The 24,500-nt window shown below is 37.9% G+C and overlaps 2 protein-coding genes across 4 annotated transcripts in view; one reads left to right on the forward strand and one right to left on the reverse strand.

Moving 5' to 3' along the window:
- Positions 1-16,657, forward strand: LOC132107900 (cytochrome P450 2M1-like). Its single transcript, XM_059514237.1, has 3 exons — positions 1-135; positions 15,123-15,264; positions 16,395-16,657. The coding sequence occupies exons 1-3, from the start codon at positions 61-63 to the stop codon at positions 16,577-16,579; spliced, it is 402 nt and encodes a 133-aa protein (XP_059370220.1). The 5' UTR covers positions 1-60; the 3' UTR covers positions 16,580-16,657.
- Positions 16,658-17,700: 1,043 nt separating this feature from the next.
- LOC132107902 (gastric inhibitory polypeptide receptor-like) overlaps positions 17,701-24,500 on the reverse strand; it is a 30,577-nt gene continuing 23,777 nt past the window's right edge. For all 3 annotated transcript variants that reach the window (XM_059514243.1, XM_059514241.1, XM_059514242.1), the window contains exons 8-14: positions 24,169-24,328; positions 23,985-24,045; positions 23,823-23,896; positions 23,269-23,353; positions 22,522-22,660; positions 22,326-22,367; positions 17,701-19,209 (exon numbers count right to left, since the gene is read on the reverse strand). In XM_059514243.1, the coding sequence (XP_059370226.1) occupies positions 18,865-19,209; positions 22,326-22,367; positions 22,522-22,660; positions 23,269-23,353; positions 23,823-23,896; positions 23,985-24,045; positions 24,169-24,328 (906 nt within the window). In that variant the 3' untranslated portion in view covers positions 17,701-18,864. The remainder of the gene's footprint in view (positions 19,210-22,325; positions 22,368-22,521; positions 22,661-23,268; positions 23,354-23,822; positions 23,897-23,984; positions 24,046-24,168; positions 24,329-24,500) is intronic.

Genomic DNA, 24,500 nt, shown 5'->3' on the forward strand with positions numbered 1-24,500 from the left:
GGAAACATATTTATCCTTTTTCCGTATACAAATGCGGTAATCCATGAGATTCAATGCCATATGGATCTCGACCCCATTACTATCCCGCACAAAATAATGTGTGACACTGAATACAATGGTTATGCCATTCCTAAGGTATTCTACACATTACCGCCTCTCCACACAACGATATATTTACAGGTTATTTCTGCAGTTGCAATGCAACACAAAATTCTAGGACATTGAAATGGGTCTTTCTATTTCCACATTTTAAAAATAGGAACAATGGTTTGTCCACTGCTATCCTCTGTGCTTACTGACCCAAAGTGGTGGAAAAACCCACATTGTTTCGATCCATACAACTTTCTGAATGTAGATGGTCAATTCAAGAAGAATGATGCATTTGTTATATTTGGCATGGGTGAGCTTAGCTTCACTGACATTGTATATACAAAAGTGTACCACTTTTTTGAAAACTGAGGTTAACACATGCTACATACTGGTAATTACAATGTTTACCATCTTACACACACGGGGACAAACATAACGCTGTTGATTGGAAAATCACAAACATTGAAATTGCTGATACATGGAGAACAGATGATTTTTGAACTGTGCTCTTTTGACAGGCAAGCGTGTGTAGGGTCAAAAATGATCAAAGACTTCTTTTTTCCTGTACCAAACCTATCTTGAGTAACAAAAGCGCCCTTTGGAATTCCTAAAGGCACAGAAGTGCTGATATCGATCAAGGCTTGTTAGGCCAACATGTGAATACATTGGGGGTCTGCTAATTGTTACACCTTTTGGCTGTAATCTGTGAAGCTGTAATCTGCTGATTTGTCAGTTTGAATGTCTCACATTTGGGTTTCAGTCACATGGTCAGGGAAGGGATAAAAGAAGACTGTTACTGTTTCTCTGTCTCTTTTTCTTTGCTGACTCTTTCCTTTGCTACCTTTTTTCTTTGCTGGCACTCTCTTCTTGGTGCTCTGCCCTCTCTCCCTACCCCCCCCCCATCCCCCATCCCCCTCTCTGGTAACATTTTACATACATGTTGGGTACAATGAATTAACTATGTTTTACCATCCTTCATCTATTTTGTAACAAATTCCAGTGTAACCATAACAAAATACTGTTATTAAACCGTTTCAATTATAAATGATGTGCTAACTAGTCTTGATTCAATATTAACTTTGAAGTGCGCACGTCCACAAACATGGGGAGTCGAGTAAGGAAAATAAAATAGTTACCTAACATCTAAAGGCCCGTTCACACCAAGAACGATAACTATAAAGATAACGATATTAGCGCCCACACCAGCGAACAATATTGTCTGTGTATTCTAAGCGGACGCGCGTCTGCTGCTTTAAATTCTCGAGCTCGTTACAGCAGGATTGATTCTGATTGGTTGGCAATGTTTTATCGTTCATCAGGGAAAAAAAATCGTTCTGGGGTGCGTTTCCCGAAAGCATCGTTAGCCAACTATGGTCGCAAGTTCCGTCGTTACCAACGTAGTTCAACGATTTGGTGTTTCCCGAAATCATAGTTCAAACGAACATTCGCAAATTGCATCGCAAACTTGTGTCGTTGGAATGACAGCTCTCCACCTGTGGTTAGAAGCACGTTAGTTTGCTGTGTCGACATCGTTGATTGCGCCGCACCTGGGCTATGTTCTATTCAGAGTTATCGACCCTATGCCCTAATTCCTTTAGACGATTTCACCATCCACTTTGAATGATTTAAAAGACTTAAAGTTGTGGTTAAAGTTTATTACCTAATTCGCCTTCTTTATTTTTATTACAAATGCAGTTTGAAACTATATAGCAACGCGGCCCTCGCAATTATTCTCCCTTCGAAGTGCCCTCTGAAAGCATTAATCATTCCGATTGGAACACAGCCGCATCGTTTCGTTTGTGCGAAGAAACGGTGAGTTTGACGAGTGAGTTACCCTTGTAAAAACATTCCAAAAGACATATTTGTCATATAACAATGTTGGTAAAACAATATTAGAGGTTTTCACTTACATAAAATGTTAACACTCAAATCAAAGTAATTTTATAGTAAATGAATGTACCAAAATAAAGTAACAAAAATGTATAAATATGTGAGAGATTTTGTTGTTTTTACAGAATTATAAAATAGAAAACTCTCTACAAATGTGTTTGTGTATGTACGTATATATATATATATATATATAGAGAGAGAGAGAGAGAGAGAGAGACAGACAGACACAGTATAGACACTGTTTGCAAAATTATTTTTTGTGCGTGTTTTTAAGTGTTCATTTAATGCATATCAGCAAATAAACCAAATATTTAACAGATGTTATGTCAGATTAAATAAATGGTTTAAACTGCAATGGTGGCTGGATGCTGCATAGGTGACAGGAGGTATGGGTGAAGAAGATATCCTCTGTCTCCCAGCAGCCAGCTATCACCAAAGCCATGCATCCTCTTCAGCCACCTGCAAACTGCAGAAGTGGCCCACACAAAAGAGTCATGTGTGCTTCCATCACCCATCCATCAGGCCATCACCCACCACCTCCAGAAATTTCCAACAGCATAATAATGGAGTGTAGTTAACAACTGAATTTAAAGCAATGTTTCTTCTTATTGCCCTCTGAAGATATGAAGCCTGATGTTAGAGGACCAGGCAGGAGGGGGCCTGATGTTGAAGGGCCAGACTGGAGAGGGCCTGATGTTGGAGGGCCAGACTGGAGAGGGCCTGATGTTGGAGGGCCAGACTGGAGAGGGCCTGATGTTGGAGGCCTGAACTTTGAAGGCAAAGGCCTGGTTGATGCACATGTATACCTCCAAGGATCCTTCCATTGCAACAGGCCCCAGGATGGCCAAAACTTTCTCTTCCTCTGAGGGAGAGGAGGAACTGTATTGATACCCCATCAGTCTTGTTTGCTTCCCTCTTACGTGCCGTAGCCTATGTTTTGTCACAATTGCGAAGTCCCTCCATTATTCCTGACTTCTGGGCTTTGTTCGTATCCATAGCCAGCATAATTTTTTTTTGGAGTGATTTCTGCACAGATTTTATTTTTGTCAGCATTTGTAATGCTGTTTTGCAGCTTTGAAAATAGCTGGACTTAATTATTTTCCCCCTACTCCAAAAGAACTGCAATTTCATGCTTTGAAAATTGGGGTTTTCGGCTAATTTTCATTAACACATGGCAGAATGGCAAGGAGACTTAAATAGGAAAAATTTAGCAATAAGCATCAGGTGTCCACAACAGTATACCACAGTTAAAAAAGTAGCCTATATCAGTATTAGCTAAATAGCCTAAGAAATAGTATGTAGGCTATATGAAATTGTGAAATTATTGACATTGAGATCAGAAAAGAGCACATTTTTAACTCCGTGTGTGTATATAATCTATTGCAGAACAAATGAATGATTCGTTATTACTCGACTCCTACTTAACATTATTTCAAAAGATTAATTCGAGTCGAAGAAAAGATCAAATAAAACCAAATTACTGAAGGTGGCGGTATGTGCTCATGTCTCCCGTCTGCCATTAGATCGAAGAAGAAGAAGAAGAACGACGGCTCAAACCAGCGTAGTTTGAACGATGGATCTGCGACACAGGTACTATGGTTTCGGGAAACAGTAGTGACTAGCTAGTTGATTTCTTTAAAGATGCATCGTACTATGGTAGTTAAACCAGCGAGTTGCATCGTTGTACGGGAAACGCACCCCTGAAAGTGATTCCAACGATATCGTTTCTCTGTGCCTTAATTATCGTTATAGTTGTGGTGTGGACTCTGCTAATCTTTAATATTGAGAACGATTTTTAGAACTATATCTTTATCGTTATCTTTATAGTTATCGTGCTTGGTGTGAACGGGCCTTAACTCCGGTCACAAAAGAAAATATTAAACTCAGAAATCGGTAGAGCGGTTAACTCTCTCCCCACCTATCAGTTCTAACTACCTCAGACACCCTCTACGCACATTTGCAGTTCTCGTCTTTTCAGATTACCATAAAAGTGACCGTTACAAGTGTGTGGTAATAGACTAGAAATGTAATTTCATACCATCATGCTGATAACGTTTCTTCGTTCTTCAATAGTATGGAAACCACCCTTATACTTGCGTGTCTCGGTGAGGCTTTGGCCCGTAGAGCCCTTTATCTAGAGTCGGGGTTCAATCTTCAACTGGCTGGCAGGAGCCGCCACTGGCATGTCACGTGACCTGTCAGTGGGTGGCTGGCAGCTGCCAGTCTGATGCTGGCATGTCACGTGACCTGTCAGTGGCTGGCTAGTTGTCTGCCAGTCTGCCTTTGGCAAGTTTTAGAAACCATTGATTTTTGGCTGTTTTTGTGTTTTGTGTTCCACCCTCTCTAGCTCATTTATTATGCATCTGTTGATATGTTTTTGTTCTTTTGCATGATTGGTGTTTTAGACAATTTATCCCAATTGAAACAGTAAAATGGCCGTGATCAGACTGTCAGCTTAATGACGCTTTGCTGGACGGTCTATTCAGTCAGCCGCGGCTGAACTGCGGTTATAACGCGTTGCCTTACACTCTCGCTGCAATGAAATACACTGTTTTCTTATTATGAATGTAATCTCAGGCATCTCTTCTTTAGTATGATTGGTGTTTTGGGGACGATTATCCCGATTAAAACAGTAAAATGGCCGTGATCAGACTGTCAGCTTACTGACGCTTTGCTGGACGGTCTATTCAGTCAGCCGCGGCTGAACTGCGGTCATAACGCGTTGCCTGACACTCTCGCTGCAATGAAATACACTGTTTTCATATTATGAATGTAATCTCAGGCATCTCTTCTTTAGTATGATTGTTTTTTGGGGGACTATTATCCCAAATAATCCAGTAAAATGGCCGTGATCAGACTGTCAGTTTACTGACGCTTTGCTGGACGGTCTATTCAGTCAGCCGCGGCTGAACTGCGGTTATAACGCGTTGCCTTACACTCTCGCTGCAATGAAATACACTGTTTTCTTATTATGAATGTAATCTCAGGCATCTCTTCTTTAGTATGATTGGTGTTTTGGGGACGATTATCCCGATTAAAACAGTAAAATGGCCGTGATCAGACTGTCAGCTTACTGACGCTTTGCTGGACGGTCTATTCAGTCAGCCGCGGCTGAACTGCGGTCATAACGCGTTGCCTGACACTCTCGCTGCAATGAAATACACTGTTTTCATATTATGAATGTAATCTCAGGCATCTCTTCTTTAGTATGATTGTTTTTTGGGGGACTATTATCCCAAATAATCCAGTAAAATGGCCGTGATCAGACTGTCAGTTTACTGACGCTTTGCTGGACGGTCTATTCAGTCAGCCGCGACTGAACTGCGGTCATAACGCGTTGCCTGACACTCTCGCTGCAATGAAATACACTGTTTTCTTATTATGAATGTAATCTCAGGCATTTCTTCTTTAGTATGATTGTTTTTTGGGGGACTATTATCCCAAATAATCCAGTAAAATGGCCGTGATCAGACTGTCAGCTTACTGACGCTTTGCTGGACGGTCTATTCAGTCAGCCGCGACTGAACTGCGGTTATAACGCGTTGCCTGACACTCTCGCTGCAATGAAATACACTGTTTTCTTATTATGAATGTAATCTCAGGCATCTCTTCTTTAGTATGATTTGTGTTTTGGGGACGATTATCCCGATTAAACCAGTAAAATGGCCGTGATCAGACTGTCAGCTTACTGACGCTTTGCTGGACGTAGGCTATAGGCTATACATCTATTCACAGTAGGCATAACGTGAATCTTTCTCTATTGTTCCCTAATGGCTAAACAATTTCACTAATTATATGATATACTAATATTGCGAACTACATATATTTTTAACTAATTAATTGAACTAAATATTTAGATAAACTTGTTTGTAACGTTACATGACGTGTGTGCCGGGATCTGACTGTTTTAATAGCCATACCCACCCGAGAAGCAAAGCGTCAGTAAGCTGACAGTCTGATCACGGCCATTAACTGGTTTAATTGGGATAACCGTCCCCAAAACATCAATCATACTAAATAACAGATGCATGAGATTACATTCATAAAAAGAAAACCGTGTTGTTAAAATATGTTCATTATGTCCTCAGTTGTATCAGAGAATGTCTAATGTTGTATGTAATGCTGTATATGTTTATGCCACAGGAGGGCACTAAAGTATGGGGTTAGAATTGTTGCTTTATTCCAAATAAATAGATTATGATCCACAAATAAATGTAACAAGATTCACAAAAATATATCAAATTCACAAATAAATGTACAGAGTTTCACAAAAAAATATAAAACTCACAAATAAATAAAATGAGATTTGCAAATAAAAAAAAATATATTTACAAATGTGTTTAATGTCACAAACACAACTCTACCTGGTATTTATTTGTGAACCGCTGTCTGTGCATTTGTAAATCACTGCACACATTTGTGGATCGGTTCCTGTGCATTTGTGGATTTGAAACACTTCTAGCGTCGACGTGCAGATAAATCCACAAATAAGTGGACTCCACCCACCGTTTACTCAAGCCAATCAAATAACGGCCACATTGAGCTGACCAATCGTAGCACGTTATCGCTTCAACCAATCACGTTTTGGCTTAAATCCGGGGGGGCGTCTTGCCTGATCGGCCATGTTGTGCGTACTTGTCTGTAACGTTACTTGTGGACTTGTGAAATGTCATCAGTCGCTGCCCAAGTACTGTTTCCCTTTTCAAAGTTCACATCTAGCCAAGTCCAGTTCAAATCCCCGGATGTGTTCTTGCTCCGCTCCTTTTACCGAGGATGCATGGAGAGGTGACTTGTGCGGACTTGATACGGGCCATAACCCAGAATTCAGCTCGAACCAGGTTAGCATCAATGGCGGAGGAGAAAACTCACAACTGTAAGTTATACATTTCGAAATACTATTGTTGTTTTATCACAAAATGTAACGTAGTTCTAAGAGCTTTGATGCCAGAATGTTGTTTAAACTTCAAAGCTACCGTCGAATTTTAAGGAACTATTTGAAAATTTGCTCAGACGATTTCGTTACGAGTTGAAAAGTAGCCTAACCCTCGGCAAGTCCTCCTAAAAAGTAGCTAGGCCCTGTAACATTTTGTAAAATATGGGGCTGCCTGTGTTGATTCTGTAGTGGATAAACATTTGATATATTTTGCTTTGGGTATATCTAATGGGCAATTGTTTTGCCTGAGGGAAAAGTTTCCTAACTAACGTTTGCCTAACGATACTTATATCAAATGCAAACCTTATTTTAGAGTGCTCTTGTCATTTTAACCAAATAGTTTGCTTGTCTTTATTTACATTTTTTTTACAAATTCTTTTATAATTGTATTATTTTTCATCAACTTAAATTAAGCATTATTTTTTATCAAGGGACTGCTGAGGAAACTCGGGCCTTGATAGAGTGGCGGGCGGCCAACGAAAGGCTTTTCACCGGGAGGCGCAATTCCTCCAAAAGTTGATGGGAGTGAGTATTCATTTTGAGTGCTTGTATAATTCCCTGCATGTCTGAAGGTTTGGAGCTAGATTTGGACAGTCTTCATCCATAAGAATGAATACGTTATTGAAGTGGAATCATGTAAATCTTTATGGGTTTGTTTTGCCTATAGGCATTTTGTTCCACTTCTGGTTTGGCCATAACTGCCAAACAGGCAAAGAAAAAATTGAATAACCTAAAAGATAAATACAAGGTAATCTGCCTGTTTCTCTACTTTCTGTTACTGAAAGAGGCTTACCAAGATGTGTGTAAAGACTTTCCGGTCATATTTGAAACCTAACATAGATGCATTGGCCCTTACATTTTATTTTGTAAAATGTAGTTTACTCCGTTTACATTGTTTACTCTGAGACTGTAAAAAGAATAGTTCACCCCAAAATGAACATTCTGCCATTCACCTACAATTTTAAGTTGTTTCACACCTGTATACACTATTTATTTATTTATTTATTTATTTTTTTTTGCTTTACACAAAGGAAGAATATTTGTAACCTAAGAGTTCTGGGGCACCACTGACATGTGTAATTTTTTGGTGCCTCAAACTGTTAGGTTACAAAAATTCTTAAGAATATCTTCCTCTGTGTAGAGCAAAAATAAAAAATGTCTAAAAGTGTGGAACAACGTGAGGTGAGAACATGACAGCATTTTGCTTTATTTCAGGAGCTTAGGGACCCACCCACAGGAAAAGGGGTAGAGGCCGGTAGTGTGACTGCTGCCACCTGGCAGTGGTACACTGCAATGGATGCTGCACTCCAGGGGCAGCACTCGAGTTGTTGCATCAAACCCACTGCCACTACAGGTGGCTCAGTCAGCACACCAGGTTCAGCCCCTTCTGTGGAAGCCAGGAGTAGCCAGCAGTCAAGAAAGAGGCGACGGGACAGCCAGGCTCTTCTTTAGTTTCTAAAAGAACAGGCAGAGAGGGAAGAGGAGAAGGAGAGAGAAGCATTGGCGAGAGAAGAGGAGAGAGAGAGGGCAGCAACAGCCAGAGCAGAGACATATTTCTCTTTTAGAAAAACTTAATAAATTCTAAATTAATGTTGTATTTAATGATAAATGATTTTATATAGATTATTTGAATAAAAAAAAATAAAAATGAATGTTTCAATTTCAACCCTGGCAAATCATTGTTATAGCAACAGTGTATTCTTTATATTTACAACAAAAACACAAATAATATAAAATAATGTAATATCCAATGTCTATAGTGGTATACAATTATTTACAATCATGCAGTTAAATCTCAAGAAGAACATACCAACATTAAGAAAACGTATAAATGTATCTATACCCATCTACTTGCACATTTATTCATACCTATCTTTCTAATTAATGTCATAGCTATTTCAACTGTTTATGTTGCTCTTTTAATGAACATGACAACATCTGGAAAGGTTTACTGTCTAGATGTAGTACTGTTCAGTTAGACACCCAGGCAGTTCCACGGGAGAAGAAAGCTGAGCAGCCAGACGTCCTCGGAGATGGTTCCCTGATAGGTCCCTCTCACCCACTGCTGCATTCTCACCATCCTCGCGGTCTTTTTGTCCTTGGCTTTCCTCCTCCTCCTCCAAGAGATCACCTCCCATCACACAGATGTTGTGGAGGATACAACAGGCACCAATCACCTTTGGGCCGAACAGTGGCCTGATCTCTAGGGCCCGCAAGAAAATTGCACGCCAGTGAGTTTTTAACATCCCAAAAGTGCGCTCGATGATGTTCCGTGCTTGTGCATAATGCCTGTTGTATCGGGCTTCAACTTGGCCTGTTAATCAAAAATCGTGTAGAAAATGTGTAGTGTATTGCAAATTCATAACAGTAAAAATTTGGTTTATCGTGTGTGTGTGTCTGTCTGTCTGACATAAAAAAGTGTTCTTACTTGCGACAGGCTGGCGGTATGGGGTCATGATTGCAATAGGATGCTGCAAGCAAGGGTATCCCCCATCTCCCAAAAGATAGTATCCAGCTGGTGAATACAAAGCCTGCTGGTACATTGGTGATCTGCGCAGCACAAGGGCATCCTGTACAGAGCCTGGATTGCCAATATACACATCTATAAATATGCCTTTAGCATCACAGGTGCCCTGTAGAATGATGGAAGGGAAGATATTTCTATTTATGTAGCATCTTTTTTGTGGCATTGCAGGAGGAACAATCCTGATGTGGCACCAGCAGCACAGCGGAATGCCTCATGGCCAGCAAGGCACCCCACCTCATCCATTTCCTCTGCTTTTGGAAAATGAATAATTTTGTGGAGGATGGTCATCATCTCCTCCACAACATTGTGAACAGTCCTACAAACTGTTGAAAGTGGCATGCTGAAGTCATCTGATGTGACCCTGTAGGATGCTCAACAGGCAAGCCAATAAACCGTAACAAGTACTTCAATTTCACGGCTCCATCCATGGGCTTTTTGACGGGGCAGCATCTGTACCAGCATGTTGATGCTGTTCCTGGAGAGCCTGAAAGCTGGCTTTAAATCCTCTCCAGAAAAAAACTTGACCAGGATTGGTACCTGGTCATTGATCTGTGAATACCTGCGAGTGGGACTTTGTTCCTGTTAAAATATATAGATAATATATTAAGAATGTTTTTACTTTTGTTGTATTATGTATTTGTTATATGTATTGCTTTTAAAAAGTTGTTACTATATGTACTGTCGTTGCATTGTATTTATTATATTTTTGGATTTAATATAAGCTATATACTCAGTTGTTTTAAGGATTTTGTCTAAAATTTACTAAAATCTGCCATAATTAAATCTCCCTCTAACATTTGCTCTTTTCGTGAAGTATTTCTTTATACTCTATTTCGGTTTCATTCATTTATTGATAAGCTCTAGCACAACATTCATCCCAGAGTCTAAAAGTTGTAGCCTATATGATTATTATAGATATTAAATTGTCCTGTTTGTGTTAATGCAGTAATATGATGTGCACCTAGCTATATAAAGATGATAAACTATAAACTTATTTGAGCACCACAAAGACAAATAAAAGGTGTGTGAAGTGTAAGCTAGTTAATTTAAATGTTATCAACTGTCAAACCTATTGTACTTGTCAGTTTATTTGGTATACTGAAAAATCTAATGTTGTCTCATTACATCCCTGCAATAGTTTACATAACTTTTTGTGAGATAGTACTTTGTAGTCTGTTGATAGGGTGCCTATATGATACATTATAATAAATTTTTATTATGACTTTTCATTTGGATATACCTAACTAAGTCCACATAAGTATATGGGCAGTTTATGAAGAAAGAATAATTAGAAAAACGTACAATGCTAGAGAGACATGCTAATATGGCACGTCTCTTCGCCATCCTCCGCTGCATCCTGGCTTTTCTTTGAAGGATTCGTCTCCTCCGTTCGGCAGCCTCCTCTTCAGCATCTTGATAAATAGCAATTGCAATGGCAATCCTAAGCTGTTCCATTTTGATTTACACTTATTTACAATTGATTTACACTTTTCAACCGTATTATTTAAATTGTAGCTGAGTGGGTTTATTGCTAGATTGTTCTTAATGAAAAGAGGCAGTTGTTTCCACATATTTTATTTATTTTGAACGACGTAAATATAATCACAGTATTAATGTTACCTGAACCACATATTAATGTTTAATAGTTTTTAAAATAAAAAAGAGACAGTCGTTTAATATTATATTCAATTTCATTATAAATATAAAGTGAAAATAATCAGAGTAGGTAAATATTAGTTTTTTAATACTAATATATTTAATATATTGAAAATAAAAAAGAAGTTAATTCAAGTAAAACATGCATGCTGAGTGAAGCTATCAAGTACGCTGCCGTTCCATTTGTAGAATGACTGGACTCGCGTCCTCCCGTCCTCGAGAGTTCGTTCTTCTGAGTCCAACTTGGCATGTCCAAACTCGGAAGGACGGAAGTCCAGACTCTGCGAACTTGGTATTGAGAAATGCCCTGACTGTCTGTTGTTGGTCTCAAGTTCGGTGTCTATTCCCGCAGTTCCCCTGGCTGTAAGCCAAAACGTGATTGGTTGAAGCGATAACGTGCTACGATTGGTCAGCTCAATGTGGCCGTTATTTGATTGGCTTGAGTAAACGGTGGGTGGAGTCCACTTATTTGTGGATTTATCTGCACGTCGACGCTAGAAGTGTTTCAAATCCACAAATGCACAGGAACCGATCCACAAATGCGTGCAGTGATTTACAAATGCACAGACAGCGGTTCACAAATAAATACCAGGTAGAGTTGTGTTTGTGACATTAAACACATTTGTAAATATATTTTTTTTTATTTGCAAATCTCATTTTATTTATTTGTGAGTTTTAATTTTTTTTGTGAAACTCTTTATATTCATTTGTGAATTTGATATATTTTTGTGAATCTCGTTACATTTATTTGTGGATCATAATCTATTTATTTGGAATAATGCAACAATTCTAACCCCATACTAAAGTGTCAGCTATTAGAGGACCCATTTGCGTCATTAAGTTTGTCTCAGTTGAGTTGCCGTAGGCAATAGAGAAAAAATAATAACACTGAAGGCTAGCTGTCCGACCGTGAGACTGATGTGTCGGCAGCTAGAAAAATAAATATGCCAAGAACGGCTAAAGATTATCCATCTCTATCGTCCAGTCTTTTCCTCCAAATGCAACGCTAGCTGCAACTCAACTAGTGAATTTCCTTGCAGCGAGAGAGTCGGGCAACGACTCGACTGGATAGACCGTCCAGCAAAGCGTCAGTAAGCTGACAGTCTGATCACGGCCATTTTACTGGTTTAATCGGGATAATCGTCCCCAAAACACTAATCATACTAAAGAAGAGATGCCTGAGATTACATTCATAATAAGAAAACAGTGTATTTCATTGCAGCGAGAGTGTAAGGCAACGCGTTATGACCGCAGTTCAGCCGCGGCTGACTGAATAGACCGTCCATTAAAGCGTCAGTAAGCTGACAGTCTGATCACGGCCATTTTACTGTTTTAATCGGGATAATCGTCCCCAAAACACCAATCATACTAAAGAAGAGATGCCTGAGATTACATTCATAATAAGAAAACAGTGTATTTCATTGCAGCGAGAGTGTAAGGCAACGCGTTATAACCGCAGTTCAGCCGCGGCTGACTGAATAGACCGTCCAGCAAAGCGTCAGTAAGCTGACAGTCTGATCACGGCCATTTTACTGTTTTAATCGGGATAATCGTCCCCAAAACACCAATCATACTAAAGAAGAGATGCCTGAGATTACATTCATAATAAGAAAACAGTGTATTTCATTGCAGCGAGAGTGTAAGGCAACGCGTTATAACCGCAGTTCAGCCGCGGCTGACTGAATAGACCGTCCAGCAAAGCGTCATTAAGCTGACAGTCTGATCACGGCCATTTTACTGTTTCAATTGGGATAAATTGTCTAAAACACCAATCATGCAAAAGAACAAAAACATATCAACAGATGCATAATAAATGAGCTAGAGAGGGTGGAACACAAAACACAAAAACAGCCAAAAATCAATGGTTTCTAAAACTTGCCAAAGGCAGACTGGCAGACAACTAGCCAGCCACTGACAGGTCACGTGACATGCCAGCATCAGACTGGCAGCTGCCAGCCACCCACTGACAGGTCACGTGACATGCCAGTGGCGGCTCCTGCCAGCCAGTTGAAGATTGAACCCCTACTGTTTATCTACTTCACTTCACGCACTTCATCTTCAAAGCCATGGTGCCTCCAGAGGAGATTGACATAACCCCCACAATCAACGGTTTTGGCTGCATGCCCCGCACATATAAGTACAATTCTATTCCTAGGATATACATGAAGGAGCAGTTAACAGTTATCTCTGTTAACCTTTAGACGCAGTTGCATGGGCAAGGCCATAAAGGAATAGCGTTTTCGCCCGCGGCACGTCACCTGCTTTTCTCAAATGAAGAAACGGTTGTGTTTGCTTGGGAGTGGGGTATTATTTTCAATGCACGACTTAGAAACACCGCCCAATTTTAAAAACGCCTACTTTTGTGTCGCAAAGACCCGCCTCCATACCGTCTATCATAAACCCAGAGCCAACGATCTTTTTCGGTTCTTAACTGCGAATCGGTCGGAATCGGAAGAACAGTCGAGTTGAAATCTGAAGGATGGATATATTGTTGGCATTGAAGACATATGTCGTGTCTGTTGTCTTGGCATTCTTGGCTCTCTTATTGCTGTGGAAGATTCGAGGAAAGCCGAGCAGTTTTGAGCGGCTGCCTCCAGGACCTGCGACTTATCCACTGCTGGGAAATTTACTTCAGTTTAATATCAAAGAAGCCTACAGATATTACCTAGAGGTCAGCATTCCTATCAAATAATATAATTCAGTTATACTGTAGCCTATTAAGTAAAATTTTGGCAGTTGGCGACTATTGCCTGTGCATACTAGTTGATAACCATTCAATGATGTTAAAGGTTCTCCGTGTAGCAATTTAATAAGGACGTTTATCATCTGTTCTATTATGGATTTTTAAAATGTGTTTAATATTATATCACTGCCCCACCTTCGCTAGGTGAGGGCAGCAAATCCTCACCATTGTGGGATTTCTGAACTCTCTAGAGAAGTTTGGTTGCTGTTACCTTCAGAGGGCTGACAAAATTATCAAAGATAATTTGTTTTTCATTTTCACACACGGAATCTTTAAATAGCTTTAATCAATACCACTGTTAAGTATACAGTAATATATTATATTTGCATAAAGAGTGCTAAATACCTATCAGAACTTGCACTACAAACAAATTTGTCTGTATTACAACAGAAGGATGTTAACTACAATTAAGGTTGTAAGTCACCAATTTCTGAGATGATTTAAAGTACATATAATTTTAATAACGCACATACAATATAACATTGCATATATCAAACCCACAAAACTCTTCTTCCCTTAGCTGAGTAAGAAGTATGGCTCTGTTGTCACCATCTGGTTGGCAAACAGCCCTGTGGTGATCATTTCTGGATATCAAGCCCTAAAGGATACTATGATTGGTCTTGGCGAAGAATTCAGCGGCAGGGACATCTATCCCCTGTTGATGAAGTCCACACTTGGATATGGTGAGGTTGCTTGATGCCTGATGTTTTACCTTTTTTTTAATCTAAGAAGACCAAAAGTGCTCTTAACATTGTCTGTGTGTGCAGGGGTTTTGTCCACAAGTGGACACCGTTGGAAGGAGATGCGCAGGTTCACTCTTATGACACTGAAGGACTTTGGAATGGGCCGCAGGAGCATTGAGGAACGAGTCAGGGAGGAGGCTGAGAATCTTGTAGAAATGTTTAAAGAATTTGATTCACTAAGCAAAAGTACAGTGTGTAGATCATCTAATATGTGACCATGGGACACAAAGCAGTCATTAAGGTCAATGTGCTGTACTTTTCTCCTCAAAGGCTCTGCTTTCAGCCCTGCAGAAAGGCTTATGAATGCTGTAAGCAATGTGATCTGCAACATTGTCTTCGGACATAGGTTTGAACTTGAGGATCCACAGTTTAAGTCTCCTTCGAACTGTAAATGCTTACTTCAGTATTCTCAGTAGTCCTCTTGGACAGGTATTGTACTTTAAAGATTTGTTTTAATCTCTCTCTCTCTCTCTATATATATATATATATATATATATATATTTAATGCATTGTTTATTTGTTAAATAAACTTTTTTCTAGGGGGTCACGGTTTTCCCATTGCTATCCTCTGTGCTTATAGACCCGAAACTGTGGAAGAACCCAAATTGCTTTTATCCAGAGAACTTCTTGGATGCTGATGGACGTTTTCAGAAAAATGATGCATTCGTTGTATTTGGCATGGGTGCGTTTAGAACTACATTGTGCATATTAGACCATAAAAATGTTGTGCTTTATATGAAAACAAACCCTTAGGTCTGGGTGATATAACGGTAGACATGATTAACCAGTAGAAATTTGACTATTCGACTAACATCTCTATCACTGTTAAATGTCTGCATGACTTAGCTGTGCTATTTGGTCATGAAAACTTTTTAAGAATTGTGGTTTAAAAAAAGTGAACTTAATAGTGCGTAAGATAATTCATTTCACTATAAACGTGTGCTGTCAGAGAGGTGTGTGCACGTGGGTGAGGTAGTATTGAACAGTTATTTTTTGCCACTTCAGAGGCCTTGAACGGTTAAATACAAAGATTTGCACGTGTCTGCAAAATGCAGTCACTTGCAAGTATCTTCATAAAGTAATTTAGTTCTTAAGTGAACAGCTGAGAAAGAAAACACATGTGTAACATTATATTGGATTCAGGCAGCTCTTAAAGTGACAGCAGTCTAATATTCCTAATAGTCTAAAGTCTGTCATTCATGTTATTCAAAACAACAAAAGAGAGAAAAATTCTTACTGCTTTTGACTAAATATTTTTTTTAACTTTAATAATAAGAAATATATAAATATTTTTACAATATATGTGGCATTTCTTGTTTAATTTTTAATTTTGTAGTTTTTTTTGTCTTATTGCTTGTAATTAGTTTCTTATTCTTATTTAATTGCTGACTGTTATTATTATTATTAAAATTACTTTTATTTTATAGTATTTTTTTTTAAATTTAGGCTAGTATTACTTTGTGATTTTGACACTAGTGACAAGAATTATGAAATTTCTATGGTATCAAAAAAAAATTTTTATCATAAAGACCTTATTTAAAGCTAAAATAACTATATTGTGATATATATCATTACCGTGAAATAAAATTACTCGTCGTGATATAACATTTTGGCCATATCGCCCACCTAAGAAGCGTTTTTTTTTTTTTTTTTGTGATTTTCGAAGAAATGGGATTCCATAGAATACTGAATAATCATGTTCTGTTTTAATACTAGGACAGAAATAAACATTTTAAATCATTTATTCCTTTAAAAGGCAAATAAAAGACAATAAAATGGCTGATATATTCAAAAGAATTTTTTTTTTGACAGGCAAGCGTGTGTGTCTTGGTGAGGCTCTGGCTCGTATAGAGCTCTTTATCTTCTTCACTTCCCTCCTTCAGCACTTCACCTTCAGAGCCACAGTGCCACCAGAGGAACTCGACACAACACCAACAAATTGCAGTTTTGGCCGCATACCCTGCACATACAACTGCTATGCCATTCCTAGGAAATAGAGGAACATGCCCACAAAATGCACAAAGAAAACATTCTCATTTCAGTTTTATGCTTTAATGGAAATAAATATGTCAAAATTATATTATTGCACAAGTGTTTTTTTTTTCTTCTTTTTTTTGGTAAATACAACGTTGATATTTTGCAATACACGTTGAGGACAGCCGGTTAACCCACTTTTTGTGAATCTGATTAACAATATTAGGTTGCCCAACATGACGTGGAATGTTGTGAAACACATAAATGACTGTTTTAAAAGTCAAACAATATTGGCACTTCTAACAACTGTTTAACATTTAAGTCGGCACAGTGCTTTTATTTTTTCACACTTAAGTGCCATTCACACAGAATTTATATTTGCATTTAAAAACATAAGATGCAAGGTAGTGCAATAAGAAAAAAAGGCCATTAGTCTACAGATTTTTCCCATTTCACTGCTCTGCATCTCACGTTTTAAACTCTGATTACTGGGCAAAACATGTACTACTGTATGTTTAACAACAGTGGCTTCATGAGACCTAGACCAACCTTACCACATTACAACAAAGACATCCTATCAATATTTTTGACAAATTTCATGCATGACCTCAGACTCTTAGCACCCTTTTAATGACATTCAGCATTACAAATATAAAAGAGACGAGCATAACGCTACAACACATCTGTGTAGTTCTCACTGCATCCACTAGGTGGCTTTAGTTATCAACGGAGTGGTGGAATAACCTCAACCCTTTGTGAAACCACCTCCACTTGATGGATACAATTTAATTTAGATACAACATAATATATTGTCTAAATCACAGTGAAAGTTTAGGTAAAATATAGATATCACTATTATTACTGCACTCTTCTTTCCATGTTGGAAGAAAATGAATGTCCAGGTGAAGTAACAAATAAAGAAGGTGTACAGTGTAAGAATTGATCTCAGTCCTTAGTGAGTGGTTAAAAAATATGGCCATACTCTGATTTAAACCTTCATAACGTTTTGGAAACAAACAGTTTCTGTTTAATAGTGTTTTTAATGTTGCCTATTAACTAAAAAACCTAGTAATCCTCTTTAAACTCTATTGTAGACATACAGTTCACAGTTGGGTTCTGTCATGGCTCTAAATGAAAGGAGATTAGGCCATCGAGTGGAATGCAGAAGCATAAAAAAAAGAATTAGATTTCCTGCTGTTTAAGAGATCGCCTGGGTGAGCGGGTTACCAAAGAGCCATATGAAACCTTCATATTAGATATTTAACACCTCCAGAGGCACAATATATAATCAGGGTGAGGATGTGACAACGTCAAGGGAACTGAAGTCTAGAACTGATTTGCTTTTCATGGGAAAAAAAAATATTATTGGTGCTTATACTGTATGTACATACAGTCTCCCCCAAAAATATTTGGGGCTCTTAAACTGCACAAAAAATGAAACACTTTGCATTAAATAACAAAATATAAAACCAAGTAGCATCTGCAGTTATGATGTACTACCTTTCAACATTTTTTCAAAGTCTCTAATGCTCACAGAGGCAGAATGTTTTATTCATAAATACAGTAAAAGCATTAAATTTGTAAACTATTATCACATTTAAAATACCGGTTTCATATTTGAATATATTTTAAAAAGTAATTTATTCCTGTGATGGTAAAGCTGAATTTTCAGCAGCATTACTCCAGTCTTTAGTGTCACATTGTCCTTCAGAAATCATTATAATATCCATTTCTTATTATTATCTATACTGAAAACTGTAGTTCTGCTTAATATTAGAAACTGTGCTTTTTCAACATGCTATGATGAATAGGATAAGCATTTATTTGAAACAGCATTCTTTGTAACTTTGTAAAAGTCTGTCATTTTTGATCAATTAAATGTATTCTTGCTGAATGAAAGAAATAATTTCTTACAAATCTTACTGACTTCAAATTCTTAAATGGTATTGGATATGTGTCTTAAGGGTCCAAAAAACATTTTGGGGTTAACATACCAATGGCTATTTGGTGATTTTCCAGGCCAGGTGAGGTTTGTGTGTCTTACCTGTGGACTTTGAACAGATAATCCTCATGCAATCATAAATATAAATGACTTAAAAGTAGGCAGTCTTTGAGTTGATCCACAATGTTGGCACATAACAGAATGAATTTAGTGTCCAAAATGAGGTATAGTGGTAAATATGAAAAACACAAATAAAGGGGGTTGCCAGGCATAATGTGAGAAATGTGATGTAGTAATATCCTTCTGAGAGTTAAAAACAGTGGGACACTCCATGATATCTGGCTTTGTTTGTCCAGTCCACATGGTTCAACAGTAGCTCTCAGAAAACGTCACTGCTCCCTCTCCGGCACACTGGGGTAATGCTGGCACATCCAGGCCGTTCAGAACCTGCTTTCGGGCAGAGATGTAGCAGTACGCCTTGCCTTTCTTTGCTCCGGGATGGTAGTGATGCTGAACAGGTAGTTGGGTGGCTGTGGCCGTTGGGTCCGAGGACGGTTGGCTGCCACTGTCCAGAGGGCAATCTGGAGAGCAGACTGGGTCGTGGTGACACCGAGGACCCTGCTGTGTGTTGCTACCTGTATTACGCTGGTCCTCCAAAATGCTTATACCCAATTTCCATCGCTGCCATTTCTTTTTGATTTCGGACTGTACCTGGAGTCAAAGACATGATATATCAGGGTTATTCTAAACTAAAATCATAAAAAACACATATATAAACAGATTATTGTGATTTAAAATAAAAGTTTTGATAATTAATTTATTTTAAAATATGATTTATTTCACCCCCCACTCTTAATGAATGTTTTTTCCTTCTGTAGCATGAGTGAGCGTCTGATCCTTCTGTAATAGCTGCATGTGTGTCTCTCAGTTGTCCTCAGTGTGAAAAGATTGTCTCTTAAAATTACACAGTTATTGTTGGAAAGGGTTCAAATACACAAAAATGCTGGAAAACCAAAGAATTTATGGGATTTATGGATTTTTCTGAAGAAAAGCAGGCAGTTTAACTGTTCAGGGCAAACAAGGGACTCATTAATAACTATCACTAAACAAAAAAAACAGCTGTGGATCATTCAGCAAACAACACAATATTAAGAATCAAGTGTATGGAAACTTTTGAACGGGGTTATTTATATAAATTCAACTATTATTTTCTCTTGTGGGCTATATTTAAACATATTTTATGTGAAATATCTTATTCCGGTCAGTCATAAATAAACAATTATATATGCATTGTATATGTATGATCCCTCTCATTTTGGTAAAATAATCAACATTTTGCAGATTTACAGAAGGTATATGTAAACTTTTGACTTCAAATATATATACGTATATATACATATATATATATATATATATATATATATTAGGGGTGTAACGGTTCACAAAATTCACGGTTCGGTTCGATACAATACACTGGTGTCACGGTTCGGTTCAGTATGTTTTAGATACAGCAAAAAAAAAAAGTTGGCAGATAAATTTCCTTGATTTTTAAAAAATGTTTAATTTATTAAAACTAACAAAGTATTATTATTATTTTTTTACATTGAACAATGATGGAGCTATTCTTTACCCATCTTCTATGGTGTTTTCTTAGCAGCATACTGTATAAAACAAAAACAGCTCCTTATAAAATAAAAATGAAAATGTTATATTAGTTATGAACAAATATGTACCTTTTTATATGGAACTCTATAACTCTTTATATTGAGTGTGTTTTTACTCAATTGGTTCTCTATAGGGCTTATGTTTTTTGGAACAAAGCAGGAATTACGGTCCGTCTGAAATGGGCTCGTGAAGGAATATTGTAACGGGGCTCAATTACATTAAAGGCAGGGTAGGTAAAAAAATGTATAAAAAACTTTTTTTCCAAATTTGTTTAAACTTTATTTATATATCAATACATAATTAAAATGTAAGTACTCTGAAAAAGAAAGTATAAAAATCGAGTGACTGTAGACCTCTCACAACTGTTTTAAAGACAGCTCATTATTTCCATTCACTCCACCCCCTCCCTTCTGGGCTCCTATAGATTATTTATCGTCTCTACTACGGCTCGCTAAGTAATGTTATGTTAGCTATATTAGGCAGCTACGTGTGCTAATGACACATGCTTCATGAAAAAATAAACAAAAAAATATGTATGATCAAAATACAAAAAGAAAGATTTACCTGTCCAGCAGAAATAAAGCCATCAAGGAGTCCCTTTTCAGCCCCTTGAGTTCCTTCAGTTCTCGCCATCGCTGGAAAGCCACGACGATATTAACTCGCGTTTTATTTCTTTGTTTATCCAAAGACTTTTTGTTCATTGGCTTTTCTTGTACTGTTACTGTCTTCCTTTCTTTGCCTGGTTTGCCTTCACTAACTGCATAGGCTGGTACTGTGAATTTTGCTTGCTGTTTCTCTGCCATTGTTTTGGTATTCCTAGGATCCGTGCCTCTTGAATTCCTCAAATCAAACGTGCGCGCGCAAGTGGGCAGGTCATGTGTGGCAAAAGGGTGGTTGCCATGGTTGCGAGAGAGTGACAGTCGCCTAAGCCAATCCTATGTTTCGTCCCGAAATGGAAATAATGAGCTGTGTTTAATACAGATTAAACGGTCTAGAGTCACTCGATTTTTATACTCTTTTTATCAGAGTACTTACATTTTAATTATGCATTGATATATATAGAAAGTTTAAACAAATTTGGAAGAAAGTTGTTTATACATTTATTACCTACCCTGCCTTTAAGCATGTTCTTAAAACCTACGTTTCCACTACAGAGTAAGGCGCTCGCTCACTCAGTAATACACGATGAAGGCTCGTTGCTAAATGGCTAATGCGTTTAACAGACCAGAAATAGAAGATCCTCCAATAACCAACAGGTCTGGTGTTTGGGTGCACTTTGGATTCCCTGTAAGCTATAATGGTGATGATAGAATTAATGGTAAATAGTAAGGTCTCATATCCGCGGCTATAACGTAAATGTAGCCTACCAATCGCCGTGGTGATGTCTTTTGCCCTGTTTGAATCCGTTGGAAATGTCTGTCTAAATGCTGCGGGGATAGTTTGTTGCATGTATGTTTCTCCTTTTTTTCCGTCTTTTCCCAGATACTGACACACTAAGGTGATGTCGGCGTAAATGAGTTGACATGTTTCAAGTATTGCCGCTGGTGTTTTTTTTTTTTTTTTTGTATTCCCGCTGGTGTAACCCTAGATGCGACATATCGTTGTTTTTTTTATCCACTGCTCTCTTGCCATCACCATTATAGCTTACAGGGAATCCAAAGTGCACCCAAACACCAGACCTGTTGGTTATTGGAGGATCTTCTATTTCTGGTCTGTTAAACGCATTGGCCATTTTGCAACGAGCCTTCAGCGTGTATTACTGAGTGAGCGAGCGCCTGACTGAGTAGCCTAACATAAACATATAAGTTGTTTTTTTTCTTCTTCGGTGGTGTCAGGGGCGTTGCCTGTTACGTCGTTTGGGTTATTGGGCTACCTTGTTTAACGCATATCATTATATTTCACAATTTTTTTTATTTTCCAAATATAATTAATTAGTCCAACGAACCATTCGGTCCATAATGCGTACCGCGTACCGAACCGAAAGCCTCGTACCGAACGGTTCAATACGAATACGCGTATCGTTACACCCCTAATATATATATATATATATTTTTTTTTTTTTTTTTTTTTTTACTATATATATATATAATATATATAATTTTAAAATTATTACAATTATGTTTAAAAATAATAGATTAAAAATTACAATAGATTCCTCTTACCTCTTTGTTGACAAAGCAGTATAATATGGCTACCAGAAAACCCTGTGGGGCAACAGCAACTGTTGTGTCAAAATGCATTAATTGTATGGACATTCACTACATTCTAATAGTGCATGGTAAACAAAAAAGTAAGTACATTGTATAAACTAGGCCATGTTGTGACACGGTCTGTCTCTCATGATTCCCTTAGCTGTACCTGAAAAGAATTGAAGAAGAGTTCAAAGAACAGGTTGACATTGCGAAGCACGCCCTCAGTCTGTTCCTCTGTCATCACAGCAAACACCACCTCATGAATCCCTAACAGGGGGATGAGGGTCAGCGTGGACTTGGCTAACCTGAGGGAGCAAGAATATTAAAGATGATTCAAAACACAACCCAGGCCATTTCACCTCAAAATGTCATCAGCTTTTCTTTAAAGCCAAATTTAATATCCGATGAAGGGTTGATTTCTTTTTAGAAATAATCCATTCATTTTATATTAATACTTTCAGAAAAAAATCTTTTAGGGTTTTTAAAAAGTTTTAAGGGAGATTTCACAGGCAGATTAAATGACAACAGTGAGGCACTGTGGTAAAATCAAGAATCTAACTGGCCTCTATCATTGTTACAAATGTATTGTCAGACTTCAATCCACATTTCATTCCATTACACATAAACAGGATATAAGCTTGAAGGCTAGAAATATAGTCTCTGGTGAGCTCCTTAACATGTATGCTACCCTCGAGGCTGACATCTGAAGAAGAGAGTGTAATTTCCTTTAAAAAAGGTTGAAATATCAAAAGCTTGCTATAGGGCACTTTATGTGACACATTTTCTATTTTACGGAACATGGATGAATTCATACATAGACATTTTACAAACACCAATAGATTAGGTGAGTCTGAAAAACAGATACTGATGAAAACAATATACATTCATTTGTCGAAAACAGGCAAATTCTTACCTAAATTTATAATCTGTATATCTCATCTGATGTGCTTTTAATTTGGAGACGAGGATCTGAATAATCCTTATAAATATAAAAAAGTTCACCAGCAAAACATGGTCATAATTTTTTTTAAATATAAATAGTTACACACAGAAAATCCAGTGTAAAGATACACAAGAGTTCTCATCCAGTGTAAAGAAGGAAAATGCATGAATCATTCCAACTGAGTGTGGCGGCCACAATCGTTTCAGAATGCTAAACTAAACTACTAAAACAGTTCCTCAACACAATCCTCAAGAATGCTCCAGACTAATGAGTCATCCATGTATAATACATGAACGAGAGTATATTTAACTGGTTATTCATACACTGCGTTCCAGATGACTCGGAACTTGGAATTCACCGATCTCTCACTTAAAAATAACCACTGGAACAAAGTCGGGCCAGATCCACTTTGATGTGTCATTGGTTGCTTTCAAGTAGAAGTGGGAGAATTCCACATTCTGAGTTATCTGTAAGCATAGGTGGGTTACTATCAATACAATCAGAGAACAAATTGAAGTAAAGACTCACTAAAATCGCCAAAAGGATTGGCGTTCGGATGATCCACCAATATGCCATATTTTCGTTGATCTCCCAGCACCTTGAGAAATGTGCAGGCACATTTGTAAGGCTTAATCTTTAACCAAATGAAAGAAAGCTGTTGCATCAAGACTTTTGGCGTATCTTACCTGGTGTTCTCATAAAGGTAACGAACGACTATCCAAGGCACCACAAAGAGCACAGGTGTTCCTGTTAGAAATACAAAACAGATGAAATACAAAACAGCACAGCAAGATGAAAATATCTATATTGAATGAAATATTCCACATGCTAATATTATGTTTTACAATTTTACACACACAAATTACACACCCCAGCCGATGAAGAGGTATACACAGAAGTAGCTGTTCTCTGAGAAGACCATCAGCACCAGCAGGTTGTGAAGATATAGACCTTCTACCAGTAGCCAATAGTAGTTTGCCCCAACACAGTACTGCATCAGGACCTGAGCCACACGGCACCCTGACATCACCTGTGGGAGTTTAATGGAGGTTTACTCAGAGCTGGGTAGTAACTGATTAGATGTATTCTGGACCAAATATCAAGTACTTGTAATTAGATTATATTACATTTTATAATGCTCATAATCAGATTAGTTACTTTTTATGGATTACATGTTTACACATTATTCACACAATGGCAGC

This window comes from Carassius carassius, chromosome 28 (assembly GCF_963082965.1).
Source record: "Carassius carassius chromosome 28, fCarCar2.1, whole genome shotgun sequence".
In the NCBI taxonomy this organism is placed as follows: Eukaryota; Metazoa; Chordata; class Actinopteri; order Cypriniformes; family Cyprinidae; genus Carassius; species Carassius carassius.

Bases quoted from the DNA above. Each gene is read 5' to 3' on its own strand.
- LOC132107900 (XM_059514237.1), top strand. From the start codon at position 61: ATGGATCTCGACCCCATTACTATCCCGCACAAAATAATGTGTGACACT. The intron at 136-15,122 runs GTATTCTACACA...ACTTTTTTCTAG, and splicing joins ATGGTTATGCCATTCCTAAG to GGGGTCACGGTTTTCCCATT. The intron at 15,265-16,394 runs GTGCGTTTAGAA...TTTTTTTGACAG, and splicing joins ATTCGTTGTATTTGGCATGG to GCAAGCGTGTGTGTCTTGGT.